General features: G+C 38.7%; 1 protein-coding gene across 3 annotated transcripts in view; it reads left to right on the top strand.

Annotated features, from left to right (window-relative positions):
* The window catches only part of dop1a (DOP1 leucine zipper like protein A), a 45,721-nt gene that overhangs the window by 8,868 nt on the left and 18,928 nt on the right, over positions 1-17,925 (top strand). The window contains exons 2-15 of one of the 3 annotated variants that reach the window (XM_061949570.2): positions 2,151-2,324; positions 3,845-4,026; positions 4,104-4,274; positions 5,562-5,751; positions 6,207-6,305; positions 6,818-6,917; positions 8,051-8,133; positions 8,772-8,886; positions 8,990-9,110; positions 9,935-10,054; positions 10,298-10,415; positions 11,052-11,081; positions 11,675-11,932; positions 16,038-16,560. In XM_061949570.2, coding sequence (XP_061805554.2) covers positions 2,187-2,324; positions 3,845-4,026; positions 4,104-4,274; positions 5,562-5,751; positions 6,207-6,305; positions 6,818-6,917; positions 8,051-8,133; positions 8,772-8,886; positions 8,990-9,110; positions 9,935-10,054; positions 10,298-10,415; positions 11,052-11,081; positions 11,675-11,932; positions 16,038-16,560 — 2,248 coding nt within the window. In that variant the 5' untranslated portion in view covers positions 2,151-2,186. Of the gene's footprint in view, positions 1-2,150; positions 2,325-3,844; positions 4,027-4,103; positions 4,275-5,561; positions 5,752-6,206; positions 6,306-6,817; positions 6,918-8,023; positions 8,134-8,771; positions 8,887-8,989; positions 9,111-9,934; positions 10,055-10,297; positions 10,416-11,051; positions 11,082-11,674; positions 11,933-16,037; positions 16,561-17,925 lie in introns of all 3 variants that reach the window. The other 2 variants (XM_061949562.2, XM_061949578.2) reach the window with 2 other exon arrangements.

Below are 17,925 nucleotides of genomic sequence, written 5' to 3'. Positions count from 1 at the left end.
TGACTATCAGTGGTACTTTTACTTTGTTAGTCAGTCAGGCTGTACTGTAGTCAGTCAGGCCCCTGAGGGCCTTTTTGTAGCCCTCAGCTTGATATTGATTGGCCCTGCATATTCTTGAAGTAAAATAAATTCATTTTAATGAGATGGGCAGCACGGTGGCACATGGATTAGTGCATGTGCCTCACAATACGAAGGTCCTCAGTTCAATTCCGGGCTCGGGATCTTTCTGTGTAGAGTTTGCATGTTCTCCCTGTGACTGCGTGGGTTCCCTCCGGGTTCTCCGGCTTCCTCCAAAGACATGCACTTGGGGATAGGTTGATTGGCAACACTAAATTGGCCCTAGTGTGTGAATGTGTGTGTGAATGTTGTCTGTCTATCTGTGTTGGCCCTGCGATGAGGTGGCAACTTGTACTCCGCCTTCCGCCCGAATGCAGCACACCCCGCGACCTCAAAAGGGACAAGCGGTAAAAAATGTATGGAGATATATTATTAAACACAATACACATTTTCGTTGTTACCTTTAACAAAGGTATGATGTATATTTGTTGTTCAGGATCCCAAGTTTTCTTCTTTTCCCAATTTTGGGATTTTTTAGTTTTTCTTTGCCCGGATGTGGGTTCAGATCAGGGGATGTTGTGGTTTGGCACTTCATCAATCAATCATCAATCAAAGTGTATTTGTATAGCCCTTAATTACAAGTATCTCAAAGGGCTGCACAAGCGACGACAACATCCGCAGCTCAGGTCCCACATCGGAGCAAGAAAAAAACTCAGCCCAATGGGATACAATGAGAATAAATAAACTTTGATTGATTGATTAATTAAGATAGCTTACCAGGTGTCAAACATGATTTCTCGCAGATATGTCGACCTTGAGAGGGTCAGATGTAACAGTGAATATATATACATATTAATGCATAATCACCTCATGATATGATTACAGAATTGTTTATGCATTTGATTGTAATATATATATTTTTACATATAAACTGATGAAAAACATGTTTTAAAATCATAAGTCAAGGAGATAAGCAGATATTTAAGTGTTTTTAAGACATTGTTGTAATACATTATACTTCTTGCATGATCAGATAATATTAAAGTTTAAAATATATGCAATTACATGCAGTATATATATTTTTACAGTCAAAATGGCAAGAAGAAATACATTTCGTAAGAAGAATTAAGTATTTTTTTGACACACATTCGTGCATTCTTCAGTTTTTGTGTATGTAGTCGTCGGTAGAAAAACGTTGACACACCCCTGTGTTAACCTCTTCTTCAACTGAAATATTGTTGCGGATCAGGTTATTGGTCCCCCCTTAAAAGCCACTTAGTATATATGAGATCCTTGTTAGTGATAGATGTTCTCTAAATTATCCACAACCACATCTATTTTATTCCCTGGATAATGTGATATTCCTAGGCCTGCGTTTTTTGTCTCTGGGTCACGGAATTGTGATCTTACTACTACTACTACCATGTGTCATTATAAAAAGTCACATTTAATTTTTGTAACTGTATGTAGTCATGAGGTTTATTTTGATTTACTTAATAAACCAATATACAATAGATTCATCAGATGATGTAAACAGTATGTATGCTAATGGGATGCACTGAACAGTGTCCCCAGCAGAGAGCACCCAAGTCTAATCTTTAAAAAAAAAAATCATAACTGACCAGCAGTCATGTGACATAATCCTAGCAACTTCCAACCACCACTGTCATACAACAGGCAAAACCTATCATATTGTATTTATTAATTTTTACTGCAAGTCCTCATTGGGGCAATGGTTAAAAGCATTCAAGTAGGTAAAACATAGCCATTGTCTATGTTTTGATGATTTAATAATAATATTAATGATGGACTAGATTTATATAGCGCTTTTGTAGACACTCAAAGCGCTTCACAGAGAAGTGAGAACCCATCATTCATTCACTCTACAGTCAAACATTGATTTCTGCTATACCTACCGAGTCATAAAGGTGGAACGAGAATATGATCACATCTGCTGGAGTCAGGCTTTGTTCTGCTGATTGTGTATGACTCAGTGTCTCTAACTGACCAGGCCTGATCCACTAACTAGCTATCACATGTTTTTAGTGTTTTGGCATCAAACATAATTAGTTGCTTGTATGTCTTTGACACAGGTGTGATGTGAGGATAGCACAATAACCACCAGGAGAATGAATGCAGAGGAAGTGGAGCTGCTCGGTGACTCCAAGTACAGGAACTATGTGGCAGCGGTGGATAAAGCCCTTAAGAGCTTTGAGTACTCTAGTGAGTGGGCAGACCTCATCTCGGCTCTTGGCAAGCTCAACAAGGTACTGATTTCACTATGTAATTAGTACACTGCACTACCTGCACATGAAGAGAACTAACATTGATCCCCAGCAACTTTCCGAACCATCAAACAGGTTTATATGTGGTTATAGTGTATATATATTTTCTCATTCTGTCATTCTCTTGGAATCAACATGTACATAGTGTCATGTACATAGTGTCATGTACATAGTGTATGTACCCACCACCTCCCCATTTTTTGTATATATTGTTTTTCAAATCACCTGGCATGTATACTGTGTATATGTACACAATTTATCATTTTTTTTACATACATGTTACAGGTTATATATATTTTATTATTGAATGTATCAAAAGTGATGAATATTTAATGGACCACAATGGAAACAAGCCTTTTGGCTTTTTGTGCCATCCATTTGCCTTTTTAAAGCATTACATGGATTCAATTCTTTAAGATGTCAATAAACTTCTCAATCAATCAATCAAACATGAGTAGTGTCCATAAAAACTTTAGAAATACCTGTGAATTTCAAAAATGTTTGATACTTATTCGATACTAAGATTTAAAAAAATAAAATAAAACTGAACCCACACTTTCAAAACTCACTACTGTTTTGAAAACTTTCAAGTATTTTGGATCATTGTACTTTAACATCTTTTTGCATTACATTTAAAATTGTAGTAGCAGCTTCCATACATTCAAAAAAGAACAACCTTGGCCTGTAGCCTCCCAGTATCTCAAAACAAGCAATACTGCACTCATAAATATGCTCATAAATAACAGCAATAGTCAACTACTTTACATTCTAAACAAAACAGCAGTGTTGTGTAGAATATTGTTCTTAATATTCTTTCAGGATGGTGGTAATTTGTAGAGAAACAAAAAAAGGCTAAACATATACTTAAATCCGAATCTTTCTATCTTTTTATTCATTTTTAGTGTCAATTTCTTTGTTCATTTGCTGTCTACACTTCCGTCCGGGAGTGTGGTGGTGGATCTCCACTCTCAGTAGTGCAACAAAAAACGTTGCCTTTCATGAACGCTTGTTTTTGATTAACAAATAAATGCATGACGTAAGACACTCTCCACTCTGTCACTTTCTTCTCTCATTTCACTTTTTAATGCGTACCTCGATACAGTGACAACAGAGATCTCTTCTGCTATGTCTTTCTCTGGTGAAGCCGTGTGTATTATGCATACTGCCACTGTTGCATTATAATTTGTTTTTGAGTGAGGGAGAACCAACAACACAAAATCCACATTTGTGGCAGGCTGACACGAGTAAGTAAATATACTGGAAACACTGGATAATTTTTTAAAGCTGACTCAGTGCTCACACAACAAGAATTGACAAGGCTCGCCGAGCAAAAGGTGTTGGACAGTCTTTAGTACTAATGATACTGAAAAAAGCTGGTATCAATGTATTTGTTGCATGTTGCTATTGAAATATAGATACCTTTGACATCCCTATAAGAAAGAGAACGGCGAATAAGATCACCTTGTAGTATTCTTTTTAACGATGCTATATTGTTCATTCAGGTTTTGCAGAACAATGCAAAATACCAGGTGGTCCCCAAAAAGCTGACAATAGGCAAAAGGCTGGCCCAGTGCCTCCATCCTGCCCTGCCCAGTGGAGTCCACCGAAAGGCCTTGGAGACCTATGAGATCATCTTTAAGATCATTGGTCCCAAGAGGCTAGCCAAAGATCTTTTCCTTTATAGGTAATACGGTTGTTGTGATAGATGTCAATAAAGTTACACTCCACACATTGTTGTTAACAGTTTCTTCTGCACCACAGCTCTGGTCTCTTCCCTTTACTCACCAATGCTGCCATGTCTGTGAAGCCTGTGCTGCTGGGCCTCTACGAGATCTACTACCTGCCTCTTGGGAAGACGCTAAAGCCCGGCCTACAGGGTCTCCTCACTGGGGTGTTGCCTGGCCTTGAGGAGGGTTCTGAGTACTATGACAGGTAAGACCATTGATGAGTTACCCCCCTTGCAAAGACATGACCATTCCATGAATTTAACAGTAGGTTTTAGGGATCAAACAGTACTGTAAGAAACGCGGTATTGACATTTCAAAATTCTCACAACAATGCTGTGGCATGTGAGAGTACCAAACGAGGACTTGGAGTACTCCTATCAGTGGAATCTTTTTCTGAGTGGCCCAATTTGAACTACATCTCCCACGATCCCCTACGCAGTGCAGATGAGCAGAGGGGAAAACTATTGGTATCTCCTGTGAAGTTTATTTCATTTTGGCGTAACTCCTCTTGAGGGAGCGCAGACATGCACACATGCCACACCGCGACTTCTACAACAAGTCGGGGAATACAAGTAATATGAGAAGACATTTGATGAACCCTCACCCGGAAAATATCCTTAGGGTGAATTGTGAAACCAAGAAGCCAGCCAGGCCAAACATCAACTTGTGAAGCATTACAAGTTGAATTATTAGTTAACCTCCTGAGAATAAGAATTCCCCAAACTATTACAAAAATGTACACTGCGCAGGACTTTGGTTCTCAGGAAGTTAAAAACTCAAACTAAAAACTTAACTGAACAATATTGTTTTCCGGTTGTTACACTGAATGTGTACATACATTGTCAGTTTAAATACTTTTTTTAAATATATTTGCTCGGACACTGGACGCCATTCTTTGCGCTTAAAATGCCCGTTTGTTGTAATAATATAGATTATTACAACATTTGAGCATTATGTTCGTATTCAATTACAGTGACTGTGTTAATCCTTTAATGCCACTTCATTTTACAAACTATAGCATTTTTTTACCAACATCCTTTTTTTGGCCAATACCCCAATAATACCATACCGTGGCCGCAATACTGTGACGATATGTTACCATGAGATTTTTTATGTTGTTACAACCCTAGTAGGTTTATTCTAACGGAGAGGGACCAAATAATAACAACAAAATGTATGTATGGTTGGACTGTTCATTTCTTTGAATGGTGTGAACTTACAAAATCAAGAGGAGTGCAAATCATCATTACCACCATTATATTATTATTTGAAGGTATAGTTTGCAGCGAACTTTAAATAATATATTTTTTTGGCCAAAAAATACCACTGCAATTACTAATATTCTCGAGGGAATTACATTTTTGAAAGAAAAAAATATCTAAATGATTATAGATCTTAACTGCTGTAAAATGTTGGATAATTCACCTTTGCAAGGCAGGTTTGTGTGTTTTTTTACAATAGTGATATGATTAACTTTCTCATCTTCCTGCAGAACCAACACCCTGTTGGAGAAGGTGGCATCAGCAGTGGAACATTCGGCATTTTACAGTGCTCTATGGGGTAGCATCCTGACCAGCCCTGCTGTGCGTCTCCCAGGGGTCACCTTTGTCCTGCTGCACCTCAACCGCAAGCTCTCCATGGAGGACCAGCTCTACGTCATAGGCAGTGACATCGAACTCATGGTGTGTGCTCAGTTTTTCACAATAGATTATGACACTTTATTTGATAATACCTATTGTTTCCCAACACTCTGTTCTTAGCATGTGTACTACAGAGTATTTGAAGACATTTCTTTAACATAATCATAAAGAAATTAATTGTATTATATTTTTTTGATAAATATCTGCATTGAACTTTAAGACGGCAAAAGAACAAGAAAGAAATGTCATTTGATCTGAGTTAGTGTAACAGGAAGGATTATATAAACAATTTGTTTGGCTTGGATGCTCATTCCACAGAAGCATGATATCACAGGTTTTACCTCATTATACCTTGTTACCTACCAGGTTTTCAGTGATATATAATACAACATAAATAAGTATTACAAAAGAGAGACACAATTTACCAAAATAATGTTTTCATGTGTACATTAAAATGGCAATGAATGATTGTGTGCGTGCATGTTTATTCTCTTCAGGTTGAGGCTGTCAGTACGTCAGTCCAGGATTCAAGTGTACTCGTGCAAAGAAGCACTTTGGACTTAATTCTTTTCTGCTTTCCTTTCCACATGAGCCAGGTGAGAACAGTTAAAGATGGCATCTGGATGTAAAGTTTTACATCTACTGCTATATCATGTAGCTCACAGGTGTCAAACTCAAGGTGCGGGGATCTCATTTGGCCCATTACATAATTTTTTGGTCATTGAAATCCTTTTTGAAATTAGTTCTACAATAGCCGTAGACTGAACTTAAATTACTTCTAAATTGCAAAGCAATCTTTCCATCAGTTTGTTGACATACAATATGATAAAAAACAAATGAAAGGGGTAATTGTGTAATAATATTATGTAGCAAATATACATATAATATAGTTTCGCAGTTACAACAAATGTGGCCCGCGATAAAGAGTTTAACACCGCTGACAAAGATCTTGTGTTTGTTGTTGTGTACATGTGACTATAGTACAGTTAATTTGTTTACTAACCTAAAGCACTTCAGCAGTTGCTGGCGGTTGTGATGTAATGGGGTACTTGCTTGAACAGTATGCATATGACAAAGTCCTTACAGTGTTCTGTTCTCTGGTGTTCAGGCCACTCGCTCTGACATGATAAGGATCCTGTCAGCTGCTTTGCATGTCGTTTTGAGAAGAGACATGTCGCTGAACCGCAGACTCTACGCCTGGCTGCTGGGTGCGAAATACACACAATGGCTGCATACTGACTGTATTACAGGTTCACAACTATTGTGCCATCTCTACAGTATTGTCGAGACAGTCTGCTTAAAAGTTCAGTTTGCAGCAGGCTACATCGTACAGTTTTTTTTTTAAGCTAAAAATATAAGACAGCTGGAATTATTTACCAATAGTAATTTAAGGTAACATATTTAACAGCTGAATATCCATATTTGTCACAACTAGAAGATAAACTTAATGGAATGGAATGATTAGCATAAAAGCTGTCATTACCAGCTGTCTCGTACAGTCATGCATAACCATCGTGATCATTTACAGGTCAGATATTTGTGAAGGACTTACAAAACAATGTTATAGTATAGTTGCTGGTAAACTGTTTACGATTAAACCAGGAAGAGGGTTGGTTGAGGCCAGTACCCTCTCGGCAGCCACCGATCTAGTACAAACAGTACCTTTAATCTAACACTACTTGAGACCTGCAAAGACCACAATTTCAACACGAGCCAACAGACATAATAATTTTTTCGGATGAAACAACACTGGCTCACAGTACATTACATTTACCGGTACAAAGATGTAATGTACATGTAGTTGCGGCTTGTTCTACTTTAAATTTTGAACAACATAAAGGCAATGCTCAAATCTTAATCAGTTTTCTTTTATTTGCAACTCACATTGGATAAACATGCTGGTAAGTAATTGCATGGCTATATATGTATCAAGCATGAATGTGTTGGTAAAATTAACATTTTTTTAACATCTCTTGGTCATCTGAAAGGACAGAAAACAAAATTACCATGGTGAGGTGTTTCAGGTTGACATACAAGTCAAGGCACACACCCCACTGTAGAAGCTGCAAAAAGGAGATTAACTTTATTTTTCCATTCACCCCATTTGTACTTAACGATCTGAATAATTATGTTCATATATTGTGTGATTATGTCTGAAGCTTGTGGGATGTATAGGGTCAAATATTTTTTTGCAGCACTTTAACTCTCACTATCAGGGCTTAAAGGTTAACACTGTGCCACCTTTCTTCAATTGTGATGCTTTTTATAAATATTTTTTAGAAATCCAACAAAATGTTTACTGTGTTTGTTTTAGGGTTTGACAACAATGGGGTGAAAACAGGCCCCCGGAGCACTCGACAGAGCAACCCAGAAGAGCACGCCAGTCACTATTTCAACACCTTCTCAAAAGACATGCTTGTCCAGGTGGGGTTTTTTTTACATTTGAATCCACATCATAGAATACAACTGCACATCATTCAAACAAAAATATTTGATTGTGTTTCGGTTGATGTTAAAAGACTCAGACGTGAGTTTGGGTGATGCCATTCATTTTTTTCAGATTAGTCTTTTTAATGCCCTTTTTTTGCCAAATGATTCATCCATTTCCTTTTTGAATTCTCCTATCAAGCCTCACACATCCTCCTGGGTTTACATACAGCGTGTTCCCTTCTGCTCTTTTTTCAATCCGCGTGTTCTTTGAAGTCAGATCCTCGTCTTTACACTTGTGTAATCTGTCCTGCCATGTGCTTTGCTGTGGCTCTCCAGGGTTGAGAAAGCATTAGTTTTTAGTAAGTATTTTTTGTTTTTGTCATTTGCCCCCTGCACCATCTGTTCAAAGGTAGTTATTGGAACGTATTCCACTGGGAGATGGTTGGTGCAACAGGGACTCTTTATTGCAGGCTTCTCTCCATGATGTGGCAGACGGAGCGTGAAGCATGCACAGAAAACAAAAAATGAGAGTTTGGGGGTTGGGGATGCAATTGCCGATTTTGTCCTGCCAAATTTGAAAAGTTGTATGAAAGAATCTTAGGTCATCCTTCTTACGCTGTGTGTGTTTTCAGGCGATGGTGGGGATATTGCAGGGCAAAGCACGAGGTGGGGAAGAGGAAAGTGTTCTCATGCACGACCTCAAGCCATTTCGCATCCTCATCAGTCTACTGGATAAACCAGAGCTCGGTAAAAATGAATATGTCGATATCCACAAGGGATTTGGTGATGTAAAAATGCTGCCTGCCAATGTCCATATATTCTTTATGACATCTATATGTGTCTCTTTCAGGCCCTGCAATCTTAGAGGATGTTCTGATTGAGGTGTTTCGTACTCTACACACACAATGCAGAACAGAACTAGACCTCCAAAGCCATGGTCCATTCACCAAGGACCACACACACCTTAGCAGGTCAGTCCAATCAACCATTTCCTGTTTTGCACTCTATCCAACCATTATTTTGAGACCAATGTAATCATATATAATAATAATAATGCAAGTGACCCTTTAAAACGCAATAAGCTTTTATTTCTCATTAGTATTTTTACAATTGTAATTGGAAGGTCAATAACTTCTAATTACTTCCAATGATTATAAGCAAAAAACTCTGTCTGTTAGCAACATTTTCTCTTAAATAAATATTGAACATCTTGAAGTACAGTTTTTCCACATTTGGAAAAACTGGTTCAGGTGGTTTGTTTTGTTGTCTTTTTTGTTGTTGTTGCCATCACTTTCCAACAAATGTGACATTCTGGCTCGTTAGTTCATGTTGATAAAGTCATCTTTTACATTCGGTTTAAAGCCAAAATATTCGCTGGACATTTGGCTTTGAAATCATTGTTTTTCCTCCTAATTTGTGTTACCTCGCGGTGTTTCTCACTAGGGAGCAGTCACTAGCGAGTCTCTGTCTGTGCGTCCTATGTGTGTAAGCTTGCGGTCCCACCTCCGCCCACTGAGACAAATATTGTGGATGACTAACAATAGGGTTCACTCCATTGATTTAGATGTTCTGTTATTGAGTAAATGCGACCAGGTGCTGAGAGAGATGCACAGAGTGAACCCTCTTGCACCATGTTCGAAAACGAGAGACGAAAAAACACAAAAACACATGGACATGGCCATTTATTCAGTTCATTATCATGTATCGTTCGACTAAGTGATGTATTGACTACAGGCCCAGGCCTGTGATCTCATCCATCTTATTTTGTTTGCTTTTCAATTCCCTTATTTATTAGTAAGCTCAGAGAGAATAAGAAGACGGCAGAATTGATAAAAACAGCAAATCTCCTGTTCAACTCTTTCGAGCCATACTACATGTGGGACTACATCGCTCGCTGGTTTGAGGAGTGCTGCAGGTTTGTATTAGTTTAAGTTTAGATTCGTCAATATTGACATTTTATTTAAGTTGATGTAGCTGTATTTGTTTTTTCAAGAATCTGATTAAATTTGTAGTGATGCATTTAATAAAAAATAAACATAAAACATGATAATCCGTAAAAGTGTGTGCAAATGTTAATGACAACCCTTGTGATACATTTTTTGCTTGCTTTTAGTTGGTTGATCCACTTAGCAGAAACATGAAATACATTTTGTTGTAGGAGGACACTGAATGCGTGTACAAACATTCCAAGGCATGCTGGGAGTTTAGATACCCCAGACCTTTCCTTGATTGAGTTCTGTCAGCTGGTGGATTTCCTGCTGGACATTGTTTCCTTGGTGAGGTTATTATTATTTTTTTAGTCTTCCTTCATCTGTCTCCTGTCTTCACTTCGATGTAGCTGTTATCATTTACAGTTCAAATCTCATCCCTTTTGTATAGATTCTCTCCTATATTTATTTAGCATATTCTATTCACACCATATTCTGTATGTTTGTTTATTTTTGTACAGATTCCATTCCTCTCTTTGTTTTCATATCTCTGCCACATACTGTAGAGACTCTCCCTCATTTGTATTGACCTTCCCTTCTTCCCAGGCGCTGCTTGGGCTCTTTCTTTTCTCGCTTCTTGCTTCCCCTATCCTCTTTGGCTCATACAAAACATTTAATGCTTTGTTCCTAAACATTTACACTTCTGGTTGCTACTTGTAATGTCTGTGCCTCCGCTCTTGTTTCTTAGGTGTGCAAGCCCCCACACAAGTACAACAATACCTGTGTGTTGAATTTCCCAACCAAAATATTTGCATCGTTTTACTGTATTTCCAATCTCAACTGTTTGGAAATGTATATAACAAGAGTGTGTTTGTGCCTGTTGGAATGTCTGTCAAGAGAGCGGTAGTGTGTGGTTAGTGTGCTATGTGGCCTGTTCTCCGCTGGCTCCTGTCTGTTCAAACTATCTGCTCTTTCTCCCTGAAGCCTACTAGAAGCATGAGGGTAATCTGCCAGGTAAAGTACTGCTCTTTCCTGCTTTTTTCACCTCATTCTGCTTCACTGAGGCTATGATAGCATTCCTGCAACATTCCACCAACATTCATAAAGCCTTTAGTTCCGCCAAGCTTTGACCCATCATTTCTAAATAAGGGGCTGGTGACTGTACATGAACTCATACATTTTTTATCTGATAAAGAAATATGGAAAATAACAATAGCTACATGCAATATAGAGATATTTTTTATAGTTTGGTGTGAATTTTGTGGTAATGAAATCTTTGCCCAGTGTGTCTGGGCTTTATGTTAAGCTTGCATGCAATTTACTCCCATTGCCTTGCTCACATATTTTAAAAGAAATATGGATACCTATTTTTTATTTTATTAATTCCATTGCTTTATTCTGATTTTTTGGTGTGTTAATCTTTCCCCCTACTGTCTGTGTTCATTGAAAAGTGTTTTGAAGATTATGTCCAAATGTGCCTTTGTCAGAGGAGACAAGACAATAGCGCCAAAATAATAATTTATGCTCACGTTTTACTTGGCAACTTTAAAATAACAATGTACCTCATACTAATGTTTTACTAAGAAAATTCTCGTCACACATTCCAGGAGACGTATATTGAGATCCAGACAGAGCATCTTCCTCAGCTGTTGTTGCGCATGGTAGCAGCACTGACCTGTCACCTGCAGACCTTGGGTTTCGGAGAGCTCACTCACTGCCTGCGCCTCTGCTCTAAGATCCTGAGCAAAGTACAGCCGCCATTGGTGTCCCCTCTGGCTCTTCCCACTGCCCCCCAAACTCATGGCTTTTCCAGCTCCCCTGGCAACTCTTCTGACTCTACCAAAGAAAGCAACATAGACAATAGAGTGAGTAAAGACATTGGTATGCTCAATAAGATTTAATTGAGATCAATAGTACTTGAAAGTGGAAAACTATATGGAGTTTTGTCCCGCCTTTCCAGCTCTAACAGCTTCCTGTATTCTAGATAGTCGGAGTTGATGTTGGATGAGAAGAGCTGGTTCACAATTTTCACTTTGTGCGCTGGGCCACATTCACACCTGAACCAAAAATTGCTTCTTCCTAATGATCTTCACAAATTGGGAAGCATTAAAGGGGACCTTGCTGCCTCGAGCAGTGGTTTTCAAACGTTTTTCACCAAGTACCACCTCCGAAAAATCTTGGCTCTCCAAGTACCATCATAATGACTAACATTAAAATACAGTTGTGTAGTAGACCTAAGTATTTATAAAAACAAGGCAGAGGTTTTATTTAACAAGTATATGAGGTGGCGACTTGTCCAGGGTGTACTCTGCCTACCGCCCGAATGCAGCTGAGATAGGCTCCAGCGACCCCGAAAGGGACAAGTGGTAGAAAATGGATGGATGGATGGATTTAATACTTTTGGCCACTGTAACGTTACAGACAGTTTGAATAATAACTGTGTTTTTTAAATATAGGAAAATGAAATACTGTACTTTAATCAAGTGATTATTTAATGTACCACTAGATGGAACCCGCGTACAACTGGTGGTACAAGTACCACAGTTTGAGAATCAATACATCCAACACATAATATGTATTGGATATGCTTTGGTATAAATTTTACTTTTATGACCCACTTTTTGAGTTTATGTTTAAGATTTTCGATTCAGGATGCGTTCTCAGCTTGCAAATGAAAGTACCATAGTTTATCTTTTGAAATGTACACTGTTTGAATGTATATCTTGAAGTTGTCACCACAATTTTTTCTCCAGACACGGTCAAAAATAAACTTCATAAACATATACAAACCCCGTTTCCATACTAGTTGGGAAATTGTGTTAGATGTAAATATAAACGGAATACAATGATTTGCAAATCATTTTCAACCCATATTCTGTTGAATATGCTACAAAGACAACATATTTGATGTTCAAACTGATAAACATTTTTTTTTTGCAAATAATCATTAACTTTAGAATTTGATGCCAGCAACACGTGACAAAGAAGTTGGGAAAGGTGGCAATAAATACTGATAAAGTTGAGGAATGCTCATCAAACACTTATTTTGAACATCCCACAGGTGAACATGCAAATTGGGAACAGGTGGGTGCCATGATTGGGTATAAAAGTAGATTCCATGAAATCCTCAGTCATTCACAAACAAGGATGGGGCGAGGGTCACCACTTTGTCAACAAATGCGTGAGCAAATTGTTGAATAGTTTAAGAAAAACCTTTCTCAACCAGCTATTGCAAGGAATTTAGGAATTTCACCATCTACGGTCCATAATATCATCAAAAGGTTCAGAGAATCAGGAGAAATAACTGCACGTAAGCAGCTAAGCCCATGACCTTCGATCCCTCAGGCTGTACTGCATCAACAAGCGACATCAATGTGTAAAGGATATCACCACATGGGCTCAGGAACACTTCAGAAACCCACTGTCAGTAACTACAGTTGGTCACTACATCTGTAAGTGCAAGTTAAAACTCTCCTATGCAAGACTAAAACCGTTTATCAACAACACCCAGAAACGCCGTCGGCTTTGCTGGGCCTGAGCTCATCTAAGATGGACTGATACAAAGTGGAAAAGTGTTCTGTGGTCTGACGAGTCCACATTTCAAATTGTTTTTGGAAACTGTGGACGTCGCGTCCTCTGAACCAAAGAGGAAAAGAACCATCCGGATTGTTATAGGCGCAAAGTTGAAAAGCCAGCATCTGTGATGGTATGGGGGTGTATTAGTGCCCAAGACATGGGTAACTTACACATCTGTGAAGGCGCCATTAATGCTGAAAGGTACATACAGGTTTTGGAGCAACATATGTTGCCATCTAAGCAACGTTACCATGGACGCCCCTGCTTATTTCAGCAAGACAATGCCAAGCCACGTGTTACATCAACGTGGCTTCATAGTAAAAGAGTGCGGGTACTAGACTGGCCTGCCTGTAGTCCAGACCTGTCTCCCATTGAAAATGTGTGGCGCATTATGAAGCCTAAAATACCACAACGGAGACCCCCGGACTGTTGAACAACTTAAGCTGTACATCAAGCAAGAATGGGAAAGAATTCCACCTGAAAAGCTTAAAAAATGTGTCTCCTCAAGTTCCCAAACGTTTACTGAGTGTTGTTAAAAGGAAAGGCCATGTAACACAGTGGTGAACATGCCCTTTCCCAACTACTTTGGCACGTGTTGCAGCCATGAAATTCTAAGTTAATTATTATTTGCAAAAAAAAAAAAAAAGTTTATGAGTTTGAACATCAAATATCTTGTCTTTGTAGTGCATTCAATTGAATATGGGTTGAAAAGGATTTGCAAATCATTGTATTCCGTTTATATTTACATCCAACACAATTTCCCAACTCATATGGAAACGGAGTTTGTAGATTCACTGGGTCACAACACAATGTACACCTGCACACTCCCCGATAGATTCAGACTCTGCATTAAAAAGCTAGTTTTGGCAGCATTTATGTCACTGCTTGTTGCACGTAGGTGTTATTATACTCATGCCAATATCAGACGAAAAATAATAGCCTGAAGTCTCATAACTTGAAGCAGAGGGGCTCCTCCCCCTCTGGCTGAGAGCTTTACCTAATGTCCAAATAAGGATGTCTACCTTGCTATGACGTCACAACATAGCCAGACTGCAAAACACAAGTATCCGACATTGTAGCAATATTATCAAGTCAGAAAAGACACAATTCTTCATAGTTCCCTATTACGCTATTTAATGGATTTATATTTTAGGGAAAAGTAAAGAGGTATAAGCCAACCGAAGGTATAATTATTTGATTACGCTTATTAGGAATGCTTGTTAATAATTTTGTGTGTCAATTTTGATGGTCGATTTCTGCTTGCGTGGCTTTGTACAAAGAGTATTTACTCACTTTTGTGGTCACCCCGTATCAAAAGTTAAACCGTCCTACAACCTTCGACATTAAAAACAAATAGTCCCTTCTAAAAAGCCTTTTTTTTAATCTCAAGCATATAAAAGAACCCCTGTTCAATCCGAATTCCGGTGTGAGTTTTTTGACCCATTTCACCTTCAAGTTACTGCCCAAAAATGAATCCACTCAAGCTCTGATGTTCTGCTTTTGACTGAGTTGTCCCACCAATGGCCCTGCCATCCCATGTTCCCTTGACACAAGACTTTTTAATACTCGTTGGTTGTGTCCGGCCTCCTGGTCCCTGCCCTACAGCCTGGTTCTTTAAGTGTGTGCAAGCTCAGTGAGGCATGTTGCAAGAATTTTTAGTCAATCGGTCCTATGATCAGAGACTGATCAGGCTGCACGCACTCAGTCAAGCCCATGAGGAGTAGAAAGAAAAAGATGGTTTACCAACAGCTGAGCCCAGCTCACCTTTTCTCTCTTAGGAAGTAGAGAAGAGTAAAACAGCCTGTGGTGCCTGGGCGAGCCATCTCCATCCGAGTGGAAACATCTCACATAGACATACATTTGACAAATACTTTTAACACCGCCTCACCCCACCCCGCCCTGGAGAGCATATGGATGATGTGATACTCTGCGTGCCATCTGAGTCCAAAAAGTGCCTGCTGCCTCGATCAAAATAAATCCCAGGGAAGCTTCATGCCCCTAGTGACTAGAAGCGAAAAACATAATTGCTAAAACTTGTAGCACTGTTCATTTGTTGGTCTTTAAAATGCAAGTCTGGTTTACATGTCTAAATAAGAACAGCCTTGGACAACCACTGCCAGTTAATGTTTTCACATTTACATGTTTTTCCATATCTTGTCTTTTTTTCTAAACATTTCCTCTATGAGGAACTACATTTTCCCAAATTGCAGCGTTAAGTGGAATGTTCACTGATCTCTAAATGTTAAAACAGAATACCAGTTAGCCTAAACTTACTGAATTTCTTGGTTGCTCTGTGTATTTCTGGCATTTGTCTCGATATGATCAACACTAAAGGTAATTAATGTTATTTCTCATGAATGTACAATTGATTGCTGACTTGTTTTTTTCTTGCAGAATCTTCCTTTACCTCTGCAAACATCTACAAGTGGGGACTTGAGCAAAGACGGAGAACATGCTCTCAGTTGTCACTCTTCTGAAAGTGGCTTCACAGACTATATCCAGTACCAAGAAAATGGGCCAGACACAGAAGGTCCACCTCACTCAGCGCTTAAAACAGGCCGTCGCTCCTCTGTTCCATCTCAGGCTAAAACTCTGGACAAACCAGTCATGCAGTGCTGCTTGGAACACTTTCAACAATTTCTCTCCAAGCTCATTACCTTGCATCTAACCTCAGAGCAGGTGGATAAAACTGAGAAGGACAGAGGCGAGGTGCTACAGTCAGCAAGCCTGGTATTAGAAAGCACTGAACACAATGGTCGAATAGACCAGACCAAGTTATGCTCACAGACTGGGATGGCACAGAAAGAGTGTGTTGCTGCTTTTACTGCTGCCTGCCAGCTTTTTTTGGAATGTTCCAGTTTTCCTGTCTACATTGCTGAAGGAAATGTGAAGGCCTCACCAACACAGGAGGAACAATGTAAGTGTTGAACCAGCACAAGCTGAAAAGATGTTACCAGAACTTCATTAACAACACTACCTGCTTTGTTATGCTATCAAGGTGTGTTCTAAAAATATTGGGATTGTTCTGCTATATCGCGCACTCCTAGATGTAAACTCCTTCAACCATACCTTTTTTGTTTACATCATTCCCTCTTCCTGGTAAAATGAGACATGTGAGATAGAAGTAGTAATGGCAATGAGACCTGAAAATACTTTTTGGACTGAGACAGAGGAGAGAGTAGAACATGGATGACGGCGACGTAATGACGTCCTCTACCGCTAAGAACACGAATAAAAACTTTAATTTGGGTTACCTTTTGTAAAAAAACATGCCTAGTCCATATTTTTGGTTGGTTCATAGCATGGTATCTATTAGTAACTTGCCAGCTGATTTTGAGTAGCTCACCAAAGAGTCAAAGAATATTTGCTTGAACTCTCAGTATTTAAACAACGGTTCAATTCAGACAATAGGCCTCTATTTAATAACAAATCACCACAAAATAGTACATAGATAATGATTGCACTGATAGTGGAGATCTGCTTCCCAATTAAAGTACATTTTAAAGGTTGATAGACATATAAATAAAACCCAAAATATGTTTTGTTTAAATAGCTTTAATTAGTAATTGAAGAACTAAATTAGAAAAAATGCAAACTGACATACAAGATGCAGATGAACAAAATGTTTTATTGTTGATTTGTTTAATACAAAATTTGAGTTGTGGATTAATGTTCTGTTGAAATAAGTATTTTCCCTTTGTTTGGGTTGAAATAAGTCATGAAAAATAAACACTACAAAAATCAGTAGCTGCAATTTTCATTTTTTTAAAGTAGCTCTAAGAAGAAAATAGGTTGGACACCCCAGAGAAGTGAGACATCAGGCCATAATTACACATGATCTCAAGGGAACCGTGACCACAGTCACCAAGAAAACCATTGTAGCACACTTTGCTGTAATGGATTAAGATCCTGCAAGGTCACATATTCAGGCCTGTCTGAATGACTCAGAGAAGCCTTGGAAGAATGTGATGTGGTCAGCAGAGAAATGTTAAATATGAGCCCAAGAATACAATCCCAAATGCTTTTTCTCTCCCAAGGCTACATAGTAAGACAGCTATTGCATTGAGGGGCCGATGAACAGGGTCATGTACCATATAATCTTACATGACCTGACCTTAGCCAGAAAAAAAATACAAAGACACGTTTTGCTTGGGGATCAAATACCTCACTCGATCAAACACAGCTTAATTTTTAACCTTTTATTTTATATATCTATTTTGATAGTCAGATTCTTAAAATAAAGCCACAAAAGCGATCAAATATTTTCCCCAATGATACAGAT

This window comes from Nerophis lumbriciformis, linkage group LG04 (assembly GCF_033978685.3).
Source record: "Nerophis lumbriciformis linkage group LG04, RoL_Nlum_v2.1, whole genome shotgun sequence".
Taxonomy (NCBI): Eukaryota; Metazoa; Chordata; class Actinopteri; order Syngnathiformes; family Syngnathidae; genus Nerophis; species Nerophis lumbriciformis.
Note: the sequence above shows the minus strand (reverse complement) of the source record. Positions and strands in the feature narration are given on the sequence as shown.